Source organism: Chanodichthys erythropterus, chromosome 11 (assembly GCF_024489055.1).
Source record: "Chanodichthys erythropterus isolate Z2021 chromosome 11, ASM2448905v1, whole genome shotgun sequence".
In the NCBI taxonomy this organism is placed as follows: Eukaryota; Metazoa; Chordata; class Actinopteri; order Cypriniformes; family Xenocyprididae; genus Chanodichthys; species Chanodichthys erythropterus.
Window position 1 is genome coordinate 45,051,766 of NC_090231.1, and position 21,901 is coordinate 45,073,666.

Sequence of the window (21,901 nt, forward strand, 5' to 3'; positions counted from 1 at the left end):
TAGGCTATCACCAAAAATGACGGAAGGCCTGTTTAAGTTGTTTCAGCTGTCATGAGGAAAAAAATCCATCAGAACGCACCGGCGCTTTCGTCGGCCAGAGGAATAAAAATGTAGCCAATTTAGTTTCATATTTATATTTAAATATTGGGCTATTGCCTATTATTTTTTTTATTTTTTTTTATTTCACCTATGTTCATTATGAAAAGGGAATAGCATGACGGATGCGCAGTGTTGGGAGACATGCAGCAGGCTTTTTTATAGCTGTCCTTTTAATACAATACATTTTTTTTGATAGGAACTTTCATTAATAAGCCTTTATCTGACCGAGTTCTGCTGTGCTCTAAATTACTCACAAATATTATGATAATTCGATAATCTCCATTCAGTTTCACACAATATTAGTTGTTTTCATGCCTTTTGCACAACATTGCACCATTTCATGCTTTTCATCTTCAGAAAGATCTTTCTTCCTCCTCATATTGCATGAGAACTGTGACTTGCTTAATAATGTGGAACAACCTCTAAGTAGGGTTTCCATAGATCTGGCCAATTATTTTGTCTGAGATTGATACCAGTTATCTAAAAAGACATGGATAAATAAATGAACAAACATTTTCTTAGAAAAACTAAAATCTGAATGAGTATTGTACTGAAATCTTACTGATTTGTCTCTTGCATAATAATTTGGAATGCATTGTGTGTGTGTATATATATATATATAATATAGCTTTGTAAGAGAAGATGCTTTTTTGCTAAACCTGAAAAGTATTAAAAAGTAGCATTTAGAAGCTATATTAACTAATAATATAATTTTCTACCATATACAATTGAATGCACGTAGCTAACAACAACTTGATTTTGTTCTGGTTTCACCTCACTCCAGTCTAAAATAACAGATTTTATAGGTAGGCCTAATTTACATATTGTCATTTAAATAACCTGAAAATATTGTGGATTATTAAGGCTAATTTTACTAATCACTCTTGCTAAATGGGGTAAGCACACTTATGTTCTCATTTCAGAGTTGTTCGAGTAAATGATTCATTATAGACCGTGTGGACAGATCAGTTGTTGTCATGATTCATTAAAATGAATCTGTTCAAATGAGTCATTAGGTCGCAAATTGGACATTAGCGGATGTTGGACAATAAATATATGAATATAACAGCTTGATTTTGCAGTGTTGTCTAATGTTCGTTAAAGCAAAAGTGTCCAAATGGGAATTATGCGATAACGGACACAGCAATGCATCGTGTATTATAAGATCATTATGTTTGTAGTGTGATCCATATAGCCTATTTCAATTCAGATAGTGGAGTAATACTATTATTACTATTACTCCTGAAATATATTGTTCGCTGCAAACATGATGAGCTTAAATTTATTAATTACTAATTTACTATTAAAGCAGAACTCGGTAAGATTTGCAAAGCTCCCCCTACAGGTTCCTTCAGCTCTGGACTACAATGACTACAACGCTCACCAGCGCTGTAGTTTTGCAAATACAGTACAAGAAATCTTGATGGAGGTGGGTAATTTTCAATATTGTCTTTTAAAGTCATAATATATACATTGTTTTTGAATTACTGTAAAGCATTTTGTCACTCTCGTGTAAACATGAGGCGAGATTGTCGGGTCGGCGCAGCTCAACTTGCAAGTGCTGTTTTCTGGCGTAGACTTGCCAGAGGGGAGGTTAGTGCACGCCTCAAAAACACCACTACAAGTCAATTAACCATCGTAAGGACTTAAACTATTTATGAAGGCAAAGAAGTTACTTGGTTCTGCTTTAATAAAAGTGTAAAGTTGCATAAAATGGAAATACTCAAAGTAGGCTAACTACGTTACCTCAGATGGTTGAATGGTTGGATTCCACAACTGGTAAAATAAAACGTACATAAGACAATACATCGTTTACTGTAGGAGCCATACAATTTACTGGTGACTTAAGGCTACAGAAAAAAGAAGCAAATAGGTCGCTGCAATTCACAGAAACAGCTGGACTCCAGGCAAAGAAACCTGTTTTGCAGTTATCATTTTGTCAAAATGTTGGATTTTGGGGGTAAAATCATACGCTATACATTGTATTGTTATATACTGTGTTGACAACTCATCAATTAAATATTTACCATCTTATATTCGGCATAATTGGGTGTACTCACGTTTCGCAGTTTCCCCTATTAAATCCAGTCATGCAGCAGGTTCTTTTGCCACTCAGTCCAGCTGAGGGAGCGCGTTCCGGTGGGAAAGTAAAGTCTGTGCATACCCTCTATTTAAAAGTTTTAAACAGCCATTCAGATTGTTGTATTCGCTATTGTGTTCATCACAGTACCAAATACTTAAAGATGTAAGGCTATTTATTTTCAAACTTTTTTTATATTTTAATATGGACTACAACATGCCCTAGATATTGTTTTAATGTTCTGATTCTTTATTGTTCAGTTAAGTCAAGTCACCTTTATTTATATAGCGCTTTTTACAATGCAGATTGTATCAAAGCAGCTTTACATTGATAACTGGTACATTATTCTTGAAGAGCTGCTGTGCAGCAAAAATTGTGTCAATGCAGGCAGATCAAAGCACTGTTGAATAAATGTCAAGAATACTGTTGAATGTCAAATGTCAAGTGTCCCCAACTAAGCAAGCCAAAGGCGACAGCGGCAAGGAGCCCAAACTCCAACAGGTGACATCAGGTGGCAAACAAGTGGCAAATAGGTGTTAAAATTGAGAAAAAAAAACCTTGGGAGAGACCAGGCTTAGTCGGGGAGCCAGTTCTCCTCTGGCGAACAGTGCTTTGTTACGAATCAGGTTGCTATCATAAATATGAAAGAATCGCAACATTCAAAGTATTTATTTCAGTTCCATCCAGTTGAGGATCATATTCATCACGCCGGTATGGACTGTTTGTTGAGGAACTGTGGCACTGGCTGTCGTGTTGATGAGGCCTTCACAGTGGATGAACTAGTTGCCTCGATCTCTGCTGATACTTCAGGGCTGCATTGTGGTCGTATCCAATTGAGGATCGTATTCATCACGCCGGCATGGTCGGTTTGTTGAGGAACTGTGGCACTGGCTGTCGTGTTGATGATGTCTTCACAATGGATGATCTAGTTGACTCGATCTCTGCTGATACTTCAGGGCTGCGTTGTGGTCATGTCAAGGCGCAGGTCCTTGGTCTCAGCGGCCCGGCCCGGATCCGTTTGACTACGGTAAACCTCGGGATAAACAGAAAGACTAATATTAGCATAGATGCCATTCTTTTTCTGATGTAACGAGTACATCTGATGTTATAGGAAGTGTTCCCGGTTCCGGCTGACCTAATTTATGCAGCCTAATAATCCTTTAACAGATTTGAAAATATAAATTGATAATGTGTTATGTGTATGCCAGGTTAAAGAGATGTGTTTTTAGTCTAGATTTAAACTGACAGAGTGTGTCTGCATCCCGAACAATGCTAGGAAGATTGTTCCAGAGTTTGGGTGCCAAATAGAAGGATCTACCGCCTGTGGTTGATTTTGATATTCTAGGTATTATCAGCTGGCCTGAATTCTGAGATCACAATAAACGTGAAGGACTATAATGCATTAAGAGCTCGCTCAGGTACTGGGGAGCTAAACCATTTAGTGCTTTGTAAGTAATTAGACAAGATTTTAAAATCTATACGATGTTTAACAGGAAGCCAATGCAGTGATGACAGAACTGGGCTAATATGGTCATACTTCCAAGTTCTGGTAAGAACTCTAGCTGCTGCATTTTGTACGAGCTGTAGTTTATTTATCAAGCGGGAGGAACATCCACCCAGTAGAGCATTACAGTAATCTAGCCTTGAGCTCATGAACGCATGAACTAACTGTTGTGCATTTTTCATTGAGAGCATATGTCGTAGTTTAGATATATTTTTAAGATGGAAGAATGCGGTTTTGCAGATGCTAGAAACATGGCCTTCAAAAGAAAGATTGGTATCAAAGAGCACACCCAGGTTCCTAACTGACGACGAAGACTTAACAGAGCAGCCATCAAGTGTTAGACAGTATCCTAGGTTACTGTGTGAAGTAGTTTTTGGAATTTTTTCTGAATTTAGTAGTAGTAGTAGGACTGGTCATCCAGTCTTTTATATCAGCTATACATTGTTAATTTAGCGAATTGGTAAGTTTCATCAGGGCTTGAAGAAATATAGAGCTGAGTATCATCAGCGTAACAATGAAAACTAACGCCATGCTTCCTAATGATATCTCCCAAGGGTAGCATGTACAGAGTGAAAAGCAATGGTAGTACTGAGCCTAGTACTGAGCCTTGCGGTACTCCATATTTAACTTGTGATTGATATGACATCTCATCGTTTACTACTACAAGCTGATAACGGTCAGATAAGTATGATTTGAACCATGCCAATGCAATTCCACTAATGCCAACATAGTTTTCGAGTCTATTTAGAAGAATATTGTGATCAATAGTGTCAAATGCAGCACTAAGATCCAGTAACACTAATAGAGAGATACAACCATGATCTGATAAGAGCAAATCATTAGTAACTCTAATGAGAGCAGTCTCAGTACTATGGTACGGTTTACTCTAAATCCTGACTGGAAAAAAGGAACATAGTTGTGATGAAACTGCCTTTTCTAGTATTTTTGATAGAAAAGTGAGATTTGAAATCGGCCTGTAATTAACTAATTCTCTAGGATCAAGTTGTGTTTTTTTTTTTTTAATAAGAGGTTTAATAACAGCCAGCTTAAAAGTTTTTGGTACGTATCCTAGTGATAAAGATGAATAAACAATATTAAGAAGAGGATCTATGACCTCCGGAAGCATCTCTTTCGCTTAGTCGGTATAGGGTCTAACATACATGTTGTTGATTTTGATGACTTAACAAGTTTAGACAATTCTTCCTCTCCTAAAGCAAAAAAATTAATTGAATTTTTCTTCAGGGACACTACAATGCACTGTCTGACACATTGCTGTAGTAGACGGTTGCATGGTTATAATTTTCTCTCTAATATTATCAATCTTGCAAGTAAAGAAGTTCATGAAGTCATTACTGCTATGCTCTTTGGAAACATCAGAAGTTGAAGCTTTATTTATTGTTAATTTAGCCACTGTATCAAATAAATACCTAGGGTTGTGTTTATTTTCTTCTAAAAGTTCTGAAAAATGGGCAGATTTAGCAGTTTTTAAGGCCTTTCTGTACTCAATCATTTTCTCTCTACACGAAATGCGAAATACTTCTAGTTTTGTTTTCTTCCAGCTGCGCTTTGTATTTTTCAGCCACACTTTACAATAAGGCTCCATTATTTAACACTAGTTAATTAATTAGTTAACATAAACTGACAATGAAAAATACTTCGAAAGCATTTATTAATCTTAATTTCAACATTTAATAACACTTTATTAAAATCAAACGTTGTAACTGTATTATTTAATGGACCTGAATTAACATGAAATTTGTATTTTAACCCTCAGGGGTCTAAGGATTTTTGGGACCCTGGAGAAGTTTTGACATGCCCTGACATTTATGCTTTTTTCAGTTGTTCATAAACATATTATTGGAAAAAGTGTCATTACACTGTATTCAGCACAAACTAGGCTACAATAATATGTGAGGAACATGTATGTACATGTTTGTGTTTTTGAAGGAATAACGTTTATGCATGGTTATTGTAAAAACAAAAAACTTAATCACTGAAATAAAGCCAAAAAATATATATTAAATCTTTGTTCACAAGACTTCTGGGTATTGGAGTTTAGAGTTTTTGTTTCAAAATGAGGTAAAAATTATGCTGCCTGCTTGTTCATATAAAACAATAGAGAGATTTAAATTTTCTAAAACATCTTTGGTCCAAAAACACAGTATGCGTGGAGGCGTGAATCCTCATGTATAATGGGTGATTCTCACCTAAGACAAAAGAATCACATAATAATGACCTGAAATGACTTTCATATTAATGAGGCCTTTCGGTCGGGTAGGCTGTGAAAAAACCCTCTCTGATCATGATTCAAATCTCATCAGGGTGTAAATCAAACATACAGAAAAAACAGCAATACTGTGAAATATTATTACAATTTTAAATAATGGTATTCTATTATATTCTTTAAAATATAATGTATTTCAGTGTCTGAACAATTATGTTACCTCTATGGCATTTCATATAGGCTTTTAGCTTAAAAGCATGCACATTTGGAGAAATATTGATGGATTCTCATGTTTATGTCAATTTTCTATACAGAGGAGTATTTATTCATTATTTATTGTCATTACTGTGAGTGCTGGATACTGTTTACAATTCATACTTGCAGCCAGAGGGCGCTCTGTGCACTTTTAGTCCACAAACGCCAATGCTAAAGAAGAATAGGCAATCCAGGAAATAACTGAACTAACAGAGGCCAGAGATCGTTAAATATGGCTATTCAAAACACTTTTCAAGACGATAAATACACGATTGAGACGATGAATGCATGTATTGACTCAGAATTTGCGTCTGAATAGCGCTCCCTCCGTGGGCTTGGCCGCATTAGAAGATAATGAGCTGAATCACGGATTTCTGACATGGCTCTCTTTTCATACAGATTACATAAACTCAGAATGTTTGTTTTGACTTACACGTGACTTTAAAACCTGACATTTCAACGGTTTTTTTTTTTGACATAAGTCTAATTTTTTTGTGATTAGTATTCACTAAGTTACAGTTCATTTTCTGAGAACTATCAGATTGGACTTCCTTCAGAGGGAGACGAGAGATCATGCATCATGTTAGTTTTCTTTATTTTACAAAAAGCATTTTTTTACTCTGAGTGTACACAAATAAAAGAAGATATTCCACAGATTAAAATGTTGTTTAACTCTTACTTGTATGTGCAACATTAACAGAGTATTTTGAGTCTCTTTCACACTGGTAAGAAAAAAAAAACGCGGTGGTATCGCCGGCAATACCCTCAGACCTCAGAGTGTTAACACAGAATAGCTATTACTCATTATTAATATTAGTTAATGCATTAACTAATGCTAACTAATGAGACCTTATTGTAAAGTGATACTTGATACAGTTCTGTGTCTTATTAAAATCTTTTTTTTTTATTACTTGGCCTGCCCAAGCAATGTTTTTTCCGAGGATATAACTGCATCACTAATCCACACATTTTAAGCGCGAGAGAAATTTTTGCTGGTGCTCCTAACTTTTTGAAGTTGGGAGCACAAGTGATTTCACTTTTACAACTTTAGTTAGTGTATGCAAAGTTACGACGCTCAAAGTTCAAAGCAAAGGGAGATATTTTCTTTTAAAGAATTCTGTTTAAGGACTATAACAAACGGCTGGTAGGGACTACTACTAGCCTCTTCCCTGGTTGGTGACACTAACCCTAAAATTTCCTGCCCCTGAGAACACGCAACAAAAGGGGGTGAGGCCATGTTATTGCAATACAGTACGTAGTGTTGTCTCGATTACTGTTTCCAACTTTGATATGATACCTTGAAAAATATCGATATCCGATTGTATTTTTGATCCCACCAGGAAAACTGCCATACCATCATACAGATAATTTATTTTCTCATAATTTTTGATAATTTGGGTAATTTTGTTGTAATAGCTTTCACATAGCACAAGGAGGCTTTATTTAAATGTAATAAGAACAAATTTAAACAGTCTTTATTTAAACAGTCAGTAATAAGAACAAATAAATAAATTGCAAACGATGGCACAAATAAATAGAATAAAGAGAAAGTTTTAACTTTTTCAGGTGGGTCTAACAGTGGTATTCAGGTAAGAAATGATATAGAAACTAAAGTAATCAAATGTAAAATAACACTGGATAGTTTTCATTGTAAAAATGAAATACAGACAAATGCTTATTGACTAATTAAAGTTTCAAATGTTTTTCAGTCAAGAGCAGCGAGTGATTTTCTCTTCGTCTTTTGTTCTTTGATTAACATGACAGAGGGCAGCAGGTTTATTAGTTTGCTGTCCTTTTAAGAACTTGCAGGGAGGATCCAGTATACTGTAACACAACATGCGTTTTCTCTCAATTAATTACGTTTACGCTCTCAATTAAAAACTGACTATATTTACCTGAATGCTTGGCAAGACAGGCATTTTGACATAATTTTGTATGTATTTGACCATTTAATTTCAATAGGCCATGAAAAAGAAGTCTATTTGGTTCTCGCGAGCTGTTTGAGTGGCTTTATGAGAGCACCACTTATATAGAATGCTTAAATGGTGCGAGTGCGAAACCTGCACAAATGACTAAAATTATGCGTAATGCAAGCACTTCAACCAGAGCGAATGAGACGAGTGAATGTGCGTGTCCACTGGAGCGGAGCAGAGCGAGCGTTTTTAGTTCTTTCATATGGAAGTTGAGCTTCATGCTTGCGCACCGGCGGAGGCAGGTACGTGTCAGTTCGCCCTCAAAGAGAAGAGAGCGAGAATGCGCAGCTGGTATCAGTGTATCGATACTGCAGAAAAGGCGTATTGAAACAGTTTCAGATATTTCAGTATCGATACATATCGAAATATTGATATTTTTGACAACACTAACAGTACATAACATAAAGGCAATAGCATGTCATAAAAGCAAGATGACAACATAAGTTATAACCATGAATAAATTAAACTATACCTGCATCTTCATGCAGCATACATTGACTGGCTCTGTAGGCATCTTACAACAATTCCCACAAAAGCGATTTATAGATTATCATGACAGAATATGCTAATCAGTGACTTTAAGATATCCCACATCAACTACATAAATTCTACATGTTGTCACTTCTTCTTGAGTCCTCTCCTTCATTTTCCAACTCCGGTTTGAACATAAAAGGCTGAACAGTTTCTGACATTTTCGCAAGCTTTTGAAACCCCGCCCTCTTCTTTTTTAATTTTGATGATTATAACTGACAACTAAGGAAAATCCCAAATTCAGTATCTCAGAAAATTAGAATATTGTGAAAAGGTTCAATATTGAAGACACCTGGTGCCACACTCTAATCAGCTAATTAACTCAAAACACCTGCAAAGGCCTTTAAATGGTCTCTCAGTCTAGTTCTGTAGGCAACAGAATCATGGGTAAGACTGTTGACTTGACAGTTGTCCAAAAGACGACCATTGACACCTTGCACAAGGAGGGCAAGACACAAAAGGTCATAGCAAAAGAGGCTGGCTGTTCACAGAGCTCTGTGTCCAAGCACATTAATAGAGAGGCGAAGGGAAGGAAAAGATATGATAGAAAAAAATTGTTCAAAGCAATAGGAATAACCGCACCCTGGAGAGGATTGTGAAACAAAACCCATTCAAAAATGTGGGGGAGATTCACAAAGAGTGGACTGCAGCTGGAGTCAGTGCTTCAAGAACCACTACGCACAGACGTACACAAGACATGGGTTTCAGCTGTCGCATTCCTTGTGTCAAGCCACTCTTGAACAACAGACAGCATCAGAAGCGTCTCACCTGGGCTAAAGACAAAAAGGACTGGACTGCTACTGAGTGGTCCAAAGTTATGTTCTCCGATGAAAGTCAATTTTGCATTTCCTTTGGAAATCAGGGTCCCAGAGTCTGGAGGAAGAGAGAAGAGGCACACAATCCATGTTGCTTGAGGTCCAGTGTAAAGTTTCCACAGTCAGTGATGGTTTGGGGCACCATGTCATCTGCTGGTGTTGGTCCACTGTGTTTTCTGAGGTCCAAAATCTATGGGATATTGTGAAGAGGAAGATGAAGAGGAAGATGCGATATGCCAGACCCAACAATGCAGAAGAGCTGAAGGCCACTATCAGAGCAACTTGGGCTCTCATAACACCTGAGCAGTGCCACAGACTGATCGACTCTATGCCACGCCGCATTGCTGCAGTAATTCAGGCAAATGGAGCCCCAACTAAGTATTGAGTGCTGTACATGCTCATACTTTTCACATTCATACTTATTAGTTGGCCAAGATTTCTAAAAATCCTTTCTTTGTATTGGTCTTAAGTAATATTCTAATTTTCTGAGATACTAAATTTGGGATTTTCCTTAGTTGTCAGTTGTCATTAAAATTAAAAGAAATAAACATTTGAAATGTATCAGTGTGTGTGTAATGACACCTGGTTTCACTTTTTGAATGGAATTTGTGAAATAAATAAACTTTTTGATGATATTCTAATTATATGACCAGCACCTCTGTGTGTGTGTGTGTATATATGTGTGTGTATATATATATATATATATATATATATATATATAATTATTATTTTTTTTTTTTATTATTATTATTATTATTATTATTTTATTTTTTTTTTATTTTTTTCTATTGCTAAAACTAAAGACTACCAGAGAGTTAAATGCATGTGCGTACTGAGCATTGTTTTCATAAAGCCGCTGGTGGTGGTGGCACCGTTCCTTGATCCTGTCGTCATCACTGCTTGCAGCAAATATTATGAAGTTATTTTGTATTGTCCAGAGATCAAATTATGTTCAGGGTATATTTTCAAATTTATATAATTGTGTTCTACATTTGTCACATCAACAATTAGATGACACGTGGGTCCCTGAGGCTGCTGCAGTTCCAGCGAGTTCAAAGGAGCTGGAGATGAAAAGATTTCAGCTGGTGAAGAGACTAATGCAGAGAGTGACCGTAGAGCAGGACTGCCTTATTCAAGACTATCAGAAAAGAGCTAAGTGAGTGGCCACTTTCCTCCGTTCACTGATTCGGAGGCACTCCACATCTTTTGAATCATTACATTACAGGACATATTATTTTGTAAGATATTGTATCTTATATTTAGACCAGGGGTGCCCAACCCTGTTCCTGGAGATCTACCTTCCTGCAGAGTTCCTCCATCCCTGCTCAACACACCTTTCTGTAAGTTTCAGATGCTCCTGAAGATCTTAATTAGTTGATTCAGGTGTGTTTTATCAGGGTTGGAGCTAAACTTTGCAGGTAGGTAGATCTCCAGGAACAGGGTTGGGCACCCCTGATGTAGACCATTTATTATTATTATTACTATTCATAGATAGTATGGGTATTAATGGGTATTCATACCCATTCAATGCTGCAGTAACTGACACTATGGAAACACCTCCAGGTGTGGCCATTGTCTGAAGCTCGCCAATTTATTGGCTGATAGCACTGACGGTGCTCTTATGTCATTGGCATGATATAAGGACACGGCAATAACATTAATCCTCAGATTTCTTATTCTTCAGGAAGGGATTTATGTCTCTCTGTCGGGGCTTTTCTGTGACGTGGTCAATCCTGTCATTGAGAATTTTTGTATGGTCAAGCAGCGTGGGCTGCACAATTAATCAAAAATAAAATCGGGAGCAGGTCATTTTCTGCTGGTGTTTGCAGCATCTCAGAGCTGATCAGTTTTCAATAAATGCTGCTCTGAGTTTGCTAATTTATCCCAGCCTTTGGTTCAAGAGAACAGTCCTTGAACTGTTGGTCAGAAACAGGATGGCAAGCCTCCTGCAGAAAATGTTGTTACAGTGTCAGTTCCACTGCAACTTGTGTCTCAGACAACAGTAAGCTGTTTGTATGCTCTGTACAACAGTGTACTAACCCCCCGCCTTGCATCCTTGCTGAATAAAAGTATTCATTTCTTTTAGTTTTTTTCCAAAAAAAAAAAAAAAAAAAAAATACAAAAACAAATCTTATTGATGACAAACTCTTGAACAGTAGTGTACAATGTTACAAAAGTTTTCTATTTCAGATAAACACTGTTCTTTTGAATGTTCTATTCATCAAAGAATCCTAAAAAAAAATAAAAATACACAACTCTTCAACATTGATAATACTGAATGTTTCTTAAGTAGCAAATCAGCATAAGATGATTTCTGAAGGATCATGTGACACTGAAGACTGGAGTAATGATGCTGAAAATTCAGCTTTGCCAACAGGAATAAATTGCATTTTAACAGTAATATTATGAAATATTTTTACAATTTAAAATAAGTTTTTCTGTATTTTAAATCAAATAAATGCAGCCTGGGTGAGCAGAAGAGGCTTCTTTTAAAAACATTAAAACAAATCTCACCATGCTGGGGGATGGGCTAGCTAAATGGCAGCCACTCGCAGCACGGCCCTTTGGCATAAAGCATTGGCTGCATCCGAAATTGCATACTTCTCTACTATATAGTATATAGTAGGCAAAAAACAGTATGTGACAAAAGAAGTATGTCTGAATTCACAGTATTCATAAAAGAGTTGGAAAAAAGTACCCGGATGACCTACTTCCAGTGAGATTTTGAAGTGTAGATGATAGACACTTTACTATCCCGTAAGGCCATGGGAGAGGATTTGTGAATAGCAGTGAAGCAACGTAATTGATGCTGGTAAGTCATGTGATATGGGCAACATGACGAATGTAGTAATGAATGTAGAACAGCTTCTTTATTATTATTCTAATGAAAAAAGTAATAATTTTTATGTGCTTGTCACAAACAAATTTCACAGTGTCCAATAGCCAATAGCCTGTATATAATTGTTGTTATATAAAAAGACATTTACAAACAAAATACAAACAATACAACAAATACTATAGAGATACAAATTAAATGAACTTGTTTTTCAGATACAGTAGGTTTATTTACCATGTATACATTTATTTAACATCTTGTATTGTTTTATTAACATTAATGACAAATATGTAATTAGGCTATGGTCCCTTTAAGACTGAATCCATGGATACTACTGACACACATCCTGTTTTCACCCAAAAGTTTACATCCACTTAAGACATAACCGACTGTATTTACGTGAGATACTCCACACCATGGAAATTTTGACAACTATATGTGCATTTGACCATTCAGGCGCAAAGAGAACTATCTGCGCGCTGTCCAAAAGAACTGCGATTGCGCACAAGAAAGAGAGAGATGGTCTGTGTCATTCAGCGCGATTCCGTGATTGAAAGCATGCAGTTCGCAACGTGTGGGTTGTCATCATTAATTTTTGAAGTATTTCCACACCCGCGGCTTTGTTCCGCGCTGTCATCTCCACCGGTTTCAAAACATGTCTCCTTTATATTATTCTGATCATCCGGCACTTTGCAACAACACAACATTGTTTCTGCTGCGGCTTTCAGCATGTTTACTTGGCGTGAGAAAGTCAAATAAACCAGGCAAAATCCGATCAGAGCTGTCAGACTGAAATGGATTTCCAGAAATGCGATTTGGATAGGATTTCAAACCACATATGAATGGGATTTTTGGCTGTTTCAGACTTGCTAAATCTGATTGGATTTCAATCGGATATGCACAAAAAATGGATTTGGACAGTCTTAACCATACTCGTCTTTTTCTGCTGCTTCCTTCATCAAAATCTGAGGATTGATGTCATGGATACATCCTTAAATGATGCCAATGATGCAGCGCCTCAAGGAACAGCACCATCAGCCAACAAACTGGTGTGTTTCTATACAATCTTCAGACAAGCATCACACCTGGGGCAGTTCCTATAGCATCAGCTAGTGTATCATTCCCTACTCAGGAAACTAGGGTTACATGCATAACCAAGATGTTTTCTTTTTGTTTGATTGTTTGCTTTCAGAGGTTTGGAGAAGTCTTTGAGGGACTGTGATGCAGAGGATGCCAAATATGATCATTTGCTTAAGTAAATCTCTAAAACATTTTATTTCACAGGTCTGTAAAAGTAAATTGCACAGATTTTTTTTTTTTTTACTTCAAACAATGTTTCTTGTTTGTAGAGAACAAGACGTTAATGCTGATTTGAAGGAAGACATTCTTGCAAAAAATCAAAAGGTTTGCATCACGTTTACTTTTCAGTTTCTTTTCTAATAAAGAAGTTACAAGTAATCTCTTTACTGCTTTATTGATATTTCATTACTAATATTTAATTATATTTTCTATTATTGGTCCCACTTTATATTAAGTGGACTTAACTACTATGTAGTTACACAAAAACTAAGTACAATATACTTATTGGGTTCATATTGAATTGTAAAACACTTTTGCTGCTATTGAGGTGGGGTATAGGTAAGGTTAGGGAAAGCTTTGGTGGTATGGGTAGGTTTAAGGGTAGAGGTAAGGTGTAAGGGATGGGTCAAAAGTGTAATTATAAATGTAATTGCAGAAATTAATTACAGATGTAATTACATGCAGGTGTTTTTAAAATATAAGTACAATGTAAAAACATGTATGTACACAATAATGCATTGTATCAAATGATTAATTTAAATGAAAGTACACAGTAGTTAAGGCCACTTAATATAAAGTGGGTCCCTATTATTTGTTCTCATTCTTAATATACCACTTGTTACTTTTTTTTTTTTTTTTTTGTAAATTACATTCTCAGGTGCGATGCCTTTGGACTGAGATAGACATCTTATCCACCCTTGAAGGGGAACGAAAAGTAGTAGAGAGTGTGATCTGTGGACAGGGGGACCAGTACATCTTTTGTGGGCAGGATCTGAGTGTGAAGATACCAGCGGTTCTGCATGAAAGTGTGGAGCAGCTATCCCACCAGGTGAGATCTACAGGTAGAAAAAGTGTAAAAAAAGTGTTTAATGTGTGAAAAAGTATACACTTCCTAAAACTTAATAGGTCAGCTTTTCTATTAGGTGTTGACAATTTTGACAGTAAGTTCTATTTGTGTCCATAGTCTAGTGTTGGTAGCTTGTATGAGGGAGGGCAGCCTGTCATTGTGCCTTTGCTGAAGCTTCTGAATGAGGGATTACGGGTCCTTAATGAGGAGAGAGAGAAAATTGTAGGTCCGAGTGTACAGCTTCAACGCCAACAGGTTCAAGGCCTCCAGGAGCATGCCTTGCTTTTCAGCCGCTCAAAAGAAAACCTCAAGCTTATCAGGTACCATTAAATGTGCTCTTGAACATTAATAATCAAGTTATGTGTCTTTTACATTCACCCCTGGTTTCATAGACAGGGCTTGGCCTAGTCCCAGACTAAAATGCATGTTTGATCTTTTTTAACTGAAAGCAACTTATAATATTTACTTACTAGCTTATAACATTACTCACCGGTAATGTTTTTTTCTAAGGCATGTTTATAAAAGCTACTTTAAATGTCCTAATTGAACTAAAGGCCTAATCCTGTCTTAATCTAAGCCCTGTCTTTGAAATGAGGCCATAGAATGTTTAAGTGACCATGTATCTGGATTTGTTTTAAAGTTGTTTGTTAAATATTACATTAAAAGACTAAGTGAAAAACAAAAACTCATGATGGTTTAATTTCATTTTGAAAATCATTGTCACCTGTGAGCTAGTCTCTGATTGATCAATGTCTGATTCGATTCATGTGTTGACAATTTAAATCTGTGGCCATGCCCTCTGGGTTCACGGTCACATGAAGTATGAAGGAACACAATGAATTTGGGGACCTTTTACTGGTTGTTCAGCTTTCAAACATAATAATATCGGGTTTCAATTTAATACTTAAAGTTGTCAAGTGTTTAGAACAGGAGTGTCCTGCTCCTAGAGGGCCACTGTCCTGCAAAGTTTAGTTCCATCATCAATTAATCACACCTGAACCAGCTAATCAAGATTTTACTAGACACTAGAAATTTCCAGGCAGGTGTGTTGAGGCAAGCTGGAGCTAAACTCTGCAGGACATTAGCCCTCCAGTACTGATTTTAGCCACCCCTTGTTTAGAAGGTACGATTTACTTTTTTTTCCCTTTTAAATCATGTTTTTTTTTCCAGGCAGAAACTGATTAAAGAGGATGCAGCAGAGATCAAGGTCTCAATTAGAAGAATTGAGGAGGACTGGGAGAACAAGTGGGCAGAGTGTTTGAAAAACACAACCCTGACCTCTTTTCTTAAAGAGGATCCTGTAAGTGGAGTCATTGCTGCTTTTGTTTAGTATTAATGCTTTTAAATCTATGCTGTGAGTTTAGCTATTTATGTTATTTAGGCTCACTGGTCATACAGTTCAGCTTGTCTTCTCTAAAACATTGCTGTCACAAATTTAGTTTGATACATCTTTATTAATGTTCTGATTTTGTTTGAATGGTGATCTGCTCTCTGTAACATTTAACAGGCTCTTGACTTTGTCTCCCCAATGGCTCCTCTCTCATTTGAGCCGGCTTCTGAGGCTAACTTTGAGGCTAGTGTCATCTCACAATATTCATATAAACTACCTGGTAAGTTAACAGCTTAGATGGCTGCATTATGTGATATCTTTATGTAGAGATTGTGTAATTACCCTTTTTTCTTCTCCCTCACTTTTGAGAACTACTAGAGCAGCCGTCAAAAAGAGAACCAGAGAAAACAGAGACAGATGTCCATTTGGAGCCAGATGTCCAACTGGAGCCAAAGCTCCAAATGTACAGTACAATCTGTCTAAAGAGAGAAATTTGGAAAAATAACTTTGGTTCCATTTTCACGGTGTAACTTTCTCCAATTTCTCAACAGCACTTCAATTGCAGCTGAAGATAAAGGGGTCCTGCTGTCTTCTGACAGCTGCTTTTCCAAAAAAACAACTTTTGATACACCACCATGTGAATCTCCCTTGACTTATCTGGCTAAAATTCAGTCTGCGACTCAGACACCCAGTCCAGTACAGGTAGTTTTGTATTGATAAGCTCTATACTTTCCTGCTTGTATCTCTTCATTTTAGTCCCATGCATGCTGGCACAAACGCCCCATCTCCGTTTTTTCTAAACACACTAACCTCATGTTTGTGGTTAAGTAAACGGATAACCTCAACTTTTGGTTTCAAAAAAAGAGGCAGCTTTCAGGGTGAAGGTAAGTAATGTTGGCAACTTATTCTGACTATAGCCTGCTCAGGATCAGGTTATGTTTCGGGGTTAGTTTACTTATGAGGTCCTTGGAGCACTTGTGCCCCGTTGACTTTAAACAAATGAAACTAGTAGTAGTGGTACACTTCTTGGCATCTGTTTCCATGACTCCTGAATTTGGTGCTTTTTTTTTGTTTGTTTGTTTGTTCGCCATGAACATACTCTTGAGTTACTACTCGCCATGTTTTGGAACCAATAAATGTAAGAAAGATTATGGGTTAATCAACCAAGGGTTGGGGTTTATGTGACAGTCTGTGAAGTTAATGGTAGTACATGTATTTCAGCCTCAATTTACCCTCTCTTGCAGCCTTGCCTCAGAAATCTACAATCAACAAAGGCATCTGTCCTAAAGAACAAGGCTCAAATTTTAGATTTGGAGTATGACAACTTGGCAAGTCAAGTATGTGATGCTGTTTCTTTTTTTTTTCTTCAACAATGGTGCTTTACAGGGGCTTCTTGCTGATAGCTTAGCTTTGATCAAATGTCTTTTGACTGTAACAGTACTTGCAGGTAATTTTATGTAATGATTTTTCTGGAGGTGATGATTGGCTGAATCTTTGCCCTTCTGATTATTCAATCTGTTTTAACAGTAGTTGCTCATTTTCTTCTGCTTGTTTTAGGTTTTTGTTAACATTTTAAAGCATTTGAGATTTTAGCTGAGCATCCTATAATTTGCTACACTTCTTTTGTTTTCCCTTCTCCAGTCAAATTGAATCAAACCAAACCCATTTGTTACCCTTCCTCTCTAAAGAACAATTAATGACACCTGTTTTTTAAATATTTTCACACAACGAGTGAATTGTCATTAAAATCCACCCTATTATTTTGAATATGCCCCTTTCAATGAATGAGTCAGTTACTTAGAACAAGCAGTGTGCATGTCATGACAGTTGGGTCTGTTTTTCTACTAACTACATCTACAAGTAAATTATTTGCAATGCAGAAATCACTACTACTAATAACAGTGGTTCATTAGGTTACTGATGTTGTACTTTATTTGTATATCTATACAACAGATTAAAATTCCTGTGGTTTCATTTTAGTATCTTGTACATTTTGCTCTGGGAAACTGATACATGGGCAGTCCTGAGCAGTGCTCTGCCCATCACAAGTTTTCCCTATATTAAACCTGCTCTCTGATGACCGGTGCGAATTGAGAGAAATCGCCACGGACAGATACGGAGCAGACAATCCTCTGCTTGAGTTTATGTAAATGTAGTGTTAAAAGGTTAATTTGCTGTTTGGTTCCCAGTTTGCAGAGGCAGTGATCATGAGTCCAGTCAATGGAAGGAGTGATATGGATCTTGGGCAGTTACTAAATGCCATTTCTGACCCTTTTTCAGCTAGGAAACAGCTATGCCGCACCCCTGAGAGTCTAAGTACAAGTCTTTTAATTACTTCATTTAGGATTTGTGTTTATAAATATTTAGCTCACTCTTTGTTAGAAATATTGTTAAACAAGTAGCTTTGTTTTTATTTCTTAATATAAACTCTCCCTAGTTAAGGATGTGAGAAGTTCATGGAGAAAAGCTGTGGAAGAAGGCATGGCTGAGAAGAAACAAGCATCTCTGAATCGGCAAGACAGTCTTTCTTGGCTCAAGACGCCCATGGTTGAGGCGAACCGCTCTTGCACCAGACCAAGTCCAGAGCCTTCCCTCTTATTTTCAACTACTCTTGCCCATTGCACTCCGCTTCCTGTCCAGCAGGGGTCATCCCTTCATTCAACTGTGTCATGGGACTCCTCACAGCTGGAGGCTCTTAACAGCCAAAGCTCAAGTGATGTTATTAAATTCAGCATTGCTCAGGAGCAGCTCCCAAACCTTTCTGAGGATGATGTGTCATTTAACAGTGACAGTTCAGCAGATATCCACAGTAACAAGGAGCGAGAGGAAGAACTTATACTGCCACCTGTTGAACTGACATCAAAGATGTGCTTGGAGGCCTCTTTAGATAAATCCCCTTTCAAAGACTCCCCAGTACATTCAAGGAAGAGCCAAGGTTTGAGCCACTGGACTGCTAACGAGAGGCTATTCTCTCTTGATTTGGACAAGCTTGAGAGTCTCTCCCCTCCTTATCCTGCAGAGAAATTCACCCTGCCCAGTTTAGTGAATATGTCTCTTGATGAATACTAATATATCTTCAACCACTATAATTGTATGATGCAAAATTTGTCTGCCAAATGAAATTCACTTACTACTTGATGTGCTTTCGCTCAGTTTAATCTTTGAACCATTTTAAGGCTATCAACTACCTTTTTTTTTTTTTTTTTTTTCCCTGAACCATGTAAATTCTTACGACATCAATACTAAACTTTAGTATGAACAAACTAATTGTAAAATGTAAATATTGGCTAAATTTAAGTGTTCATTTTTTGTAATAAAGACTTTTTTTTTTGCAAACACATTTTCTCTCTGGTTCATTTAAATATATTTCTTTGTCTTTCGCTTTTTTGATTTTAATTTGTGCAAATGTACAAACTACAAACATTAGTATACTGAAAATAAGTATAATTGTATGTGCTCTAGGGTGTAAAACCTGTACCAGCCACCTGTTAATCATGGTGCGCACTACTCTCTGGATATATGGCATAATGAGTCGGCGCAGGGCGGAAGACGGAGAGAAATGTAGCAGCGAGTCACTCCTGGGCGGGTCCACCCTCCTCCAGCAGTCAGTCCGAGAAACCCGAGAGCGCACCAAAGTAACAAAACACAAACATGGCGCCTACTTGCTGCCATACAGGCTAGTGTTGTACAGAAAGTTTCCAGGAATAAACGGCGCGCTCGCATTGAGTGGACGTTTCATTCTCGCTCGAGACGGAGTGGACAGGCTGAAAGTTGCAACTTGCCTACATGTCATCGTGTTTTCCTATAGTGCTCTGAACGGCTGGTATGTACTGCTGCGTTTGAAGTTGCTTAATGTAGACAATCGCATTGAGTTTATTTTTCTCCGGCTGGTAGTTTCAGAATGTCTCGTAATGTATTATTTTCGTTGTCGTTCTGTTTAAGGCGTTTATTTCCACGAGTCGGTCGACATTTGTTGTTAAAACACGGACTCTAGTTTGCTTTTTATTGCCACAAAGTAAGTATGATCGAGCTGTGTGTGAAGTTCGATCGTGTGAAGATGCAACAGTTGGACGCCGGAGCTCGTTCACAGGCCTCCTCGTTAGGAAAGCGAGAGACTGGCTGTATGTCAAAATCTATTGTGTTGTCTACCTAGACAACATTTTTTAGTCTAAAATTAAGTGCATATGATGTCTAAAAGGCAGCTAGTTTTTAAGATGGCAGTGGTGTCTGAAATAAAGCGTGTAGGTGCTGTCGGGTGTGTCAGGTGCAGGTAGAATACACTTATATCCGCCTCTTTGAAGTTACAGATGACTAAGCCAATTCACTTTAACCTTTATCTATAAACAAAAAAATAAGTGGCAACTACAATCAATTATGTCTAAAACAGAATATCATAAAATATAGTGTTTATATATATATATATATTATATATATATTAAATTGTTTGTGAAAATGTCTGTGAAACCAGGGGTTAAGCCTAGTCCCAGAATATAATGCATGTTGAGCTGTTTTAACTGAAATCAACTTGTACTGGCATATCTTAAAATATCTCAAGATGCACACCAGTAATGTCTTTTTCTTCTACAGCACATTTGTAAAAGTTACTTAAATGGCCTACTTGAGCTAAAACCTAATCCTAGCTTAATCTTAGCCCTGTCTGTGAAACCAGGCCTAAATCTCAGTTTTGCCTCCGTGCCTTTTTAAAAGTGTTATTTGCAAACTGACAATATGCTGATTCAAAGATACATGTTTGTTGTTTTCATACTTTTATTGTGTTTAGAAAAAGATGCTTGTATAAGAAGCTTGTGAAGTCCAGATGTCACCAAGTTGTTCACATTTAAGTGATTGATCAATAGCTGTAGTGACCTTGGCATTGTCTGGATTTACCTATTGTTTGTGCAGAGGGTCTCTGTTCATTATACTGAATTATGATCACTAGGCTGAAGGTTTTGTGTGTGCCTCAGTTTTTTTGTGCATGTGCACTGACCTTGCTGTCCTCAGGAGTGGTTACAGGTATCCGCGAGGCATTGTGGGTATGACATAAGACAGGCCATGTGGCAAGAGGGCAGGGCTGCTCAAATGAAAGGGAAACACAAAACCACACGACAACACTTGCTGTGCTCGCTCTCCCTTTAGCTTGAAAAGGTTTATGTAGTCTTTGAGAAGTGGAATCAATAATGTCACTGAGTTGTAACTGAGTTATGTTTTGTGTTTAAGGCACTTTGTTCAAAAACAGCAACAAAAAAAATGCTTTTGTTGGGTCATGATAGAAATACTAATAGATGTCTGAATCACGGTAACAAAGCCTTTTCTTTTGTATTGTGATGTTGTCATGGCAGTTAATGATGATTCCCACTAAATTATCTTTACTGTAATGTAGATTTACAATTAAAATTGTCCTGTCCTGACATACTTACAGTTGGTATACAAATTGCTAAAAAATGTTATTGCTAAATTAATTAAAGGGGTGGTTCAGTGTTTTTTTTTTTTTTTTTTTTTTTTTTCTTTCCTAGGCTTGATTTTGTTTATGGGGCGCGATTTAACATGTCTTAATGCTTCGTTTTTAAAAAATGCTGTATTTTTCATATACAGTGCCCTCCACAATTATTGGCACCCTTAGTAAATATGAGAAATATGAAAATAAATCTGCATTGTTTATACTTTTGATCTTTCATTCAAAAAATTCACAAAATTCAAACCTTTCATTGAAGGAAAACAGTTGAAAGTGGGGGGAAACTCACATTATGAAATAAATGTTTTTCTCCAATACATGTTGGCCACAATTATTGACACCCCTTGTAATTCTTATGAGTAAAATATCTCTGAAGTATATTCCCATTCATATTTAAATTTTTTAGACACCAGGGTGATCATGAACATGAAATTGTCCAGCCATGACTTCTGTTCCACAGGAGAATAAACATGAGGAAACACAAAGGTCAAATTCCCGTAATCATTCATCACAATGAGAAAAACTAAAGAATATAGTTCTGATGTGCAGCAAAATATTGTTGAACTTCACAAAATAGAAAGTGGCTCCAATTAACTAAAGATGTTACAAATCTGCCTGGAAGAGGACGTGTGTTTAAATCGTCATAATGTACGGTG

At 37.0% G+C, this 21,901-nt stretch overlaps 2 protein-coding genes and 1 non-coding gene across 12 annotated transcripts in view; all 3 read left to right on the forward strand.

Moving 5' to 3' along the window:
• haus6 (HAUS augmin-like complex, subunit 6) overlaps nt 1-19,112 on the forward strand; it is a 48,035-nt gene extending 28,923 nt beyond the window's left edge. For both annotated transcript variants that reach the window (XM_067399890.1, XM_067399891.1), the window contains 12 exons: nt 10,493-10,637; nt 13,510-13,572; nt 13,667-13,721; nt 14,275-14,445; nt 14,581-14,783; nt 15,634-15,763; nt 15,971-16,073; nt 16,163-16,256; nt 16,345-16,495; nt 17,038-17,130; nt 17,983-18,109; nt 18,231-19,112. In XM_067399890.1, coding sequence (XP_067255991.1) covers nt 10,493-10,637; nt 13,510-13,572; nt 13,667-13,721; nt 14,275-14,445; nt 14,581-14,783; nt 15,634-15,763; nt 15,971-16,073; nt 16,163-16,256; nt 16,345-16,495; nt 17,038-17,130; nt 17,983-18,109; nt 18,231-18,862 — 1,967 coding nt within the window. In that variant the 3' untranslated portion in view covers nt 18,863-19,112. The remainder of the gene's footprint in view (nt 1-10,492; nt 10,638-13,509; nt 13,573-13,666; nt 13,722-14,274; nt 14,446-14,580; nt 14,784-15,633; nt 15,764-15,970; nt 16,074-16,162; nt 16,257-16,344; nt 16,496-17,037; nt 17,131-17,982; nt 18,110-18,230) is intronic.
• LOC137031410 (small Cajal body-specific RNA 8) lies at nt 17,793-17,923 on the forward strand. Its single transcript, XR_010896548.1, has one exon. It is a non-coding gene; the product is annotated as a small Cajal body-specific RNA 8 (non-coding RNA).
• Nucleotides 19,113-19,387: 275 nt separating the features above from the next.
• Nucleotides 19,388-21,901, forward strand: part of dennd4c (DENN/MADD domain containing 4C) — a 112,096-nt gene continuing 109,582 nt past the window's right edge. For all 9 annotated transcript variants that reach the window (XM_067399892.1, XM_067399894.1, XM_067399897.1 and 6 more), the window contains exon 1: nt 19,388-19,616. The gene's annotated coding sequence lies outside the window, so the exon portion shown is untranslated. The remainder of the gene's footprint in view (nt 19,617-21,901) is intronic.